We start from the raw sequence: 4,921 nt of genomic DNA, 5'->3' as shown, positions 1-4,921 counted from the left end.
AGGCGGCGGCGGCGGCGGCGGGCGTGGCCCCGGGGTCGACGAGAGTCACCACGCCGCCGGGGGGGTCAGGGGTCGTCGCGCCGCCGGCTCCGGGGGCGACGACGGCTGGGGTGGCGGTGGTCGCCATGGCGGAGGACTTCGTGGACTTCGTGGAGCGCGTCTGGGGCTTCCTGAGCGTGCGGGAGGGGCTGCGCTCGCGGCTTCGCGCCCACACCAGCCGGGAGCGGGAGGGGCACGTCCAGCAGGCCACCAACCTGTCGCTGACCTACCACTTCCTCACGCCGCTCACCAGCCTGGAGGTGGAGAGGCCGCAGGTCCTGGCCGACGGCAGCATGGCCCCGGCACCGCCCACCCCCGCCACCCCGGAGGAGGCCGACAAGGCCGCCTCATCGTCATCATCCTCATCGTCATCATCAGCCAATCAGCTGCCAGATGACACTGAGGAGGAAGAGGAGGAGGACACGCCTCAAAGCCTCCACAGGAAGGAGGTGCAGCCGGCCGGCCAGGATTCCACGGCTGGCAAGACGATGGGTGAGTCCTCTGTTGTTAGACCTGGTCCTCCACACCTCCTGTGATCATCGTGTTACAATAGTCCTCTGTTGTTAGACCTGGTCCTCCTCACCTCCTGTGATGGTGTTACACTAGTCCTCTGTTGTTAGACCTGGTCCTCCTCACCTCCTGTGATCGTGTTACAATAGTCCTCTGTTGTTAGACCTGGTCCTCCTCACCTCCTGTGATCGTGTTACAATAGTCCTCTGTTGTTAGACCTGGTCCTCCACACCTCCTGTGATGGTGTTACAATAGTCCTCTGTTGTTAGACCTGGTCCTCCTCACCTCCTGTGATCGTGTTACAATAGTCCTCTGTTGTTAGACCTGGTCCTCCTCACCTCCTGTGATCGTGTTACAATAGTCCTCTGTTGTTAGACCTGGTCCTCCACACCTCCTGTGATCGTGTTACAATAGTCCTCTGTTGTTAGACCTGGTCCTCCTCACCTCCTGTGATCGTGTTACAATAGTCCTCTGTTGTTAGACCTGGTCCTCCACACCTCCTGTGATCGTGTTACAATAGTCCTCTGTTGTTAGACCTGGTCCTCCTCACCTCCTGTGATCGTGTTACAATAGTCCTCTGTTGTTAGACCTGGTCCTCCTCACCTCCTGTGATCGTGTTACAATAGTCCTCTGTTGTTAGACCTGGTCCTCACCTCCTGTGATCGTGTTACAATAGTCCTCTGTTGTTAGACCTGGTCCTCCTCACCTCCTGTGATCGTGTTACAATAGTCCTCTGTTGTTAGACCTGGTCCTCCTCACCTCCTGTGATCGTGTTACAATAGTCAATTTTGTTCGTTCGTTTTTTTGCGTTTTTTTAGTTTTTTTCATTTTAGTTCGTAAATCTTTTTGCGTTCTTTTTTTGCGTTCTTTTTTTTGCGTTTTTTTGTGTTTTCGTTTTAGTTCATTCTTTTTTTTTGCTTTTTTTGGGTTTTTGTTTTAGTTCATTAGTTTTTTTGTGTTCGTTTTTTTGCGTTTTTGTTTTAGTTAGTTCTTTTTTTTGCGTTCTTTTTTTTTGTTAGTTCTTTTTTTTGCGTTTTTTGTTTTTGTTTTTATTCTTTTTCGTTTTAGTTCGTACATTTTTTTGCGTTCGTTTTTTTGCGTTTTCGTTTTAGTTCGTTCTTTTTTTGCGTTTTTATTTGCGTTTTTTTGCGTTTTTTTTGTTCGTTCTTTTTTTGCGTTTTTGTTTTAGTTCGTTCGTTTTTTTGCGTTATTTTTTTTGCGTTTTTTTGTTTTTCTTTTTATTCTTTTTCGTTTTAGTTCGTAAAATTTTTTGTGTTCGTTTTAGTTCGTTCTTTTTTTTCCGTTTTTTTTTTTGCGTTTTCGTTTTAGTTCGTTCGTTTTTTTGCGTTTTTGTTTTAGTTCGTTCGTTTTTTTTATACTGCCGTCACACAGAACACTCCTGAAAATTGTCTAGACCTGGTCCACACCTCCTGTGATCGTGTTACAATAGTCCTCTGTTGTTAGACCTGGTCCTCCTCACCTCCTGTGATCGTGTTACAATAGTCCTCTGTTGTTAGACCTGGTCCTCCTCACCTCCTGTGATCGTGTTACAATAGTCCTCTGTTGTTAGACCTGGTCCTCCACACCTCCTGTGATCGTGTTACAATAGTCCTCTGTTGTTAGACCTGGTCCTCCTCACCTCCTGTGATCGTGTTACAATAGTCCTCTGTTGTTAGACCTGGTCCTCCACACCTCCTGTGATCGTGTTACAATAGTCCTCTGTTGTTAGACCTGGTCCTCACCTCCTGTGATCGTGTTACAATAGTCCTCTGTTGTTAGACCTGGTCCTCCACACCTCCTGTGATCGTGTTACAATAGTCCTCTGTTGTTAGACCTGGTCCTCCTCACCTCCTGTGATCGTGTTACAATAGTCCTCTGTTGTTAGACCTGGTCCTCCTCACCTCCTGTGATCGTGTTACAATAGTCCTCTGTTGTTAGACCTGGTCCTCCACAACTCCTGTGATCGTGTTACAATAGTCCTCTGTTGTTAGACCTGGTCCTCCTCACCTCCTGTGATCGTGTTACAATAGTCCTCTGTTGTTAGACCTGGTCCTCCACACCTCCTGTGATCGTGTTACAATAGTCCTCTGTTGTTAGACCTGGTCCTCCACACCTCCTGTGATCGTGTTACAATAGTCCTCTGTTGTTACACCTGGTCCTCCACACCTCCTGTGATCGTGTTACACTAGTCCTCTGTTGTTAGACCTGGTCCTCCTCACCTCCTGTGATCGTGTTACAATAGTCCTCTGTTGTTAGACCTGGTCCTCCTCACCTCCTGTGATCGTGTTACAATAGTCCTCTGTTGTTAGACCTGGTCCTCCTCACCTCCTGTGATCGTGTTACAATAGTCCTCTGGTGTTAGACCTGGTCCTCCACACCTCCTGTGATCGTGTTACAATAGTCCTCTGTTGTTAGACCTGGTCCTCCTCACCTCCTGTGATCGTGTTACAATAGTCCTCTGTTGTTAGACCTGGTCCTCCTCACCTCCTGTGATCGTGTTACAATAGTCCTCTGTTGTTAGACCTGGTCCTCCTCACCTCCTGTGATCGTGTTACAATAGTCCTCTGTTGTTAGACCTGGTCCTCCTCACCTCCTGTGATCGTGTTACAATAGTCCTCTGGTGTTAGACCTGGTCCTCCACACCTCCTGTGATCGTGTTACAATAGTCCTCTGTTGTTAGACCTGGTCCTCCACACCTCCTGTGATCGTGTTACAATAGTCCTCTGTTGTTAGACCTGGTCCTCCTCACCTCCTGTGATCGTGTTACAATAGTCAATTTTGTTCGTTCGTTTTTTTGCGTTTTTTTTGTTTTTTTCATTTTAGTCGTAAATCTTTTTGCGTTCTTTTTTTTGCGTTCTTTTTTTTCGTTTTTTTTGTGTTTTCGTTTTAGTTCATTCTTTTTTTTTGCTTTTTTTGGGTTTTTTGTTTTAGTTCATTAGTATTTTTGTGTTCGTTTTTTTGCGTTTTTGTTTTAGTTAGTTCTTTTTTTTGCGTTCTTTTTTTTTGTTAGTTCTTTTTTTTGCGTTTTTTGTTTTTGTTTTTATTCTTTTTCGTTTAGTTCGTACATTTTTTTTGCGTTCGTTTTTTTGCGTTTTCGTTTTAGTTCGTTCTTTTTTTGCGTTTTTATTTGCGTTTTTTTGCGTTTTTTTGTTCGTTCTTTTTTGCGTTTTTGTTTTAGTTCGTTCGTTTTTTTGCGTTATTTTTTTTGCGTTTTTTTGTTTTTCTTTTTATTCTTTTTCGTTTTTAGTTCGTAAAATTTTTTGTGTTCGTTTTAGTTCGTTCTTTTTTTTCCGTTTTTTTTTTGCGTTTTCGTTTTAGTTCGTTCGTTTTTTTTGCGTTTTTGTTTTAGTTTGTTAGTTTTTTTTATACTGCCGTCACACAGAACACTCCTGAAAATTGTCTAGACCTGGTCCACACCTCCTGTGATTGTGTTACAATAGTCTCTCTGTTGTTAGACCTGGTCCTCCTCACCTCCTGTGATGGTGTTACAATAGTCCTCTGTTGTTAGACCTGGTCCTCCTCACCTCCTGTGATCGTGTTACAATAGTCCTCTGTTGTTAGACCTGGTCCTCCTCACCTTCCTGTGATGGTGTTACAATAGTCCTCTGTTGTTAGACCTGGTCCTCCACACCTCCTGTGATCGTGTTACAATAGTCCTCTGTTGTTAGACCTGGTCCTCCTCACCTCCTGTGATCGTGTTACACTAGTCCTCTGTTGTTAGACCTGGTCCTCCTCACCTCCTGTGATCGTGTTACAATAGTCCTCTGTTGTTAGACCTGGTCCTCCTCACCTCCTGTGATGATCGTGTTACAATACGCACGACAAGCTGCTAATCTCCACACATGTGGAACATATTACGAGAGGACGATTGAAAAAGAAAAACAGGTGGAATCATATGACTCATAATATGACGTAGACAAATGATTGTTTTGTGTCTATAGGTCAAGTGGAGAGGAGGCCAGTCAAGAAATCTGTCACTATCTCCAAAACATCAGGTGAGATTCTTTTTTTTTAATATATTTTGTTCTCCCTCTCTCTCTCTCTCTCTCTCTCTCTCTCTCTCTCTCTTTCTCTCTCTCTCTCTCTCTCTCTCTCTCTCTCTCTCTCTCTCTCTCTCTCTCTCTCTCTCTCTCTCTCTCTCTCTATCTCCCAGAACGCATGAATACACTGTGTGTATATATATATACCGGTAGCCAGTCTCTATAGCTACATGCTTCCACCTGTGTGTCTGTTCTAAGCCCACAGCAGGGGGTCGTTAGAAGGCTCCTTTATGGGAATTGAAAGAGAGTGGAGGGGAAACATACAGTAGACTCTCTCTCTCTCTCTCTCTCTCTCTCTCTCTCTCTCTCTCTCTCTCTCTCTCTCTCTGTGT

The 4,921-nt window shown here is 45.1% G+C and overlaps 1 protein-coding gene across 1 annotated transcript in view; it reads left to right on the top strand.

The window, feature by feature from the left end:
- The window catches only part of LOC311247828 (inter-alpha-trypsin inhibitor heavy chain H5-like), a gene marked incomplete at both ends in the record, with an annotated part of 9,468 nt that extends 4,924 nt beyond the window's left edge, over positions 1–4,544 (top strand). The window contains 2 exons of the mRNA XM_084338822.1: positions 1–531; positions 4,491–4,544. The exon at positions 1–531 is cut by the window's left edge and continues 269 nt beyond it. Of these exons, the coding sequence (XP_084194948.1) occupies positions 1–531; positions 4,491–4,544 (585 nt within the window). The remainder of the gene's footprint in view (positions 532–4,490) is intronic.
- Between the last annotated feature and the right edge of the window lie 377 nt (positions 4,545–4,921).

This window comes from Notolepis coatsorum (genome assembly GCF_963971535.1).
Source record: "Notolepis coatsorum genome assembly, contig: SCAFFOLD_4662, whole genome shotgun sequence".
NCBI lineage: Eukaryota > Metazoa > Chordata > Actinopteri > Aulopiformes > Paralepididae > Notolepis > Notolepis coatsorum.
Note: the sequence above shows the minus strand (reverse complement) of the source record. Positions and strands in the feature narration are given on the sequence as shown.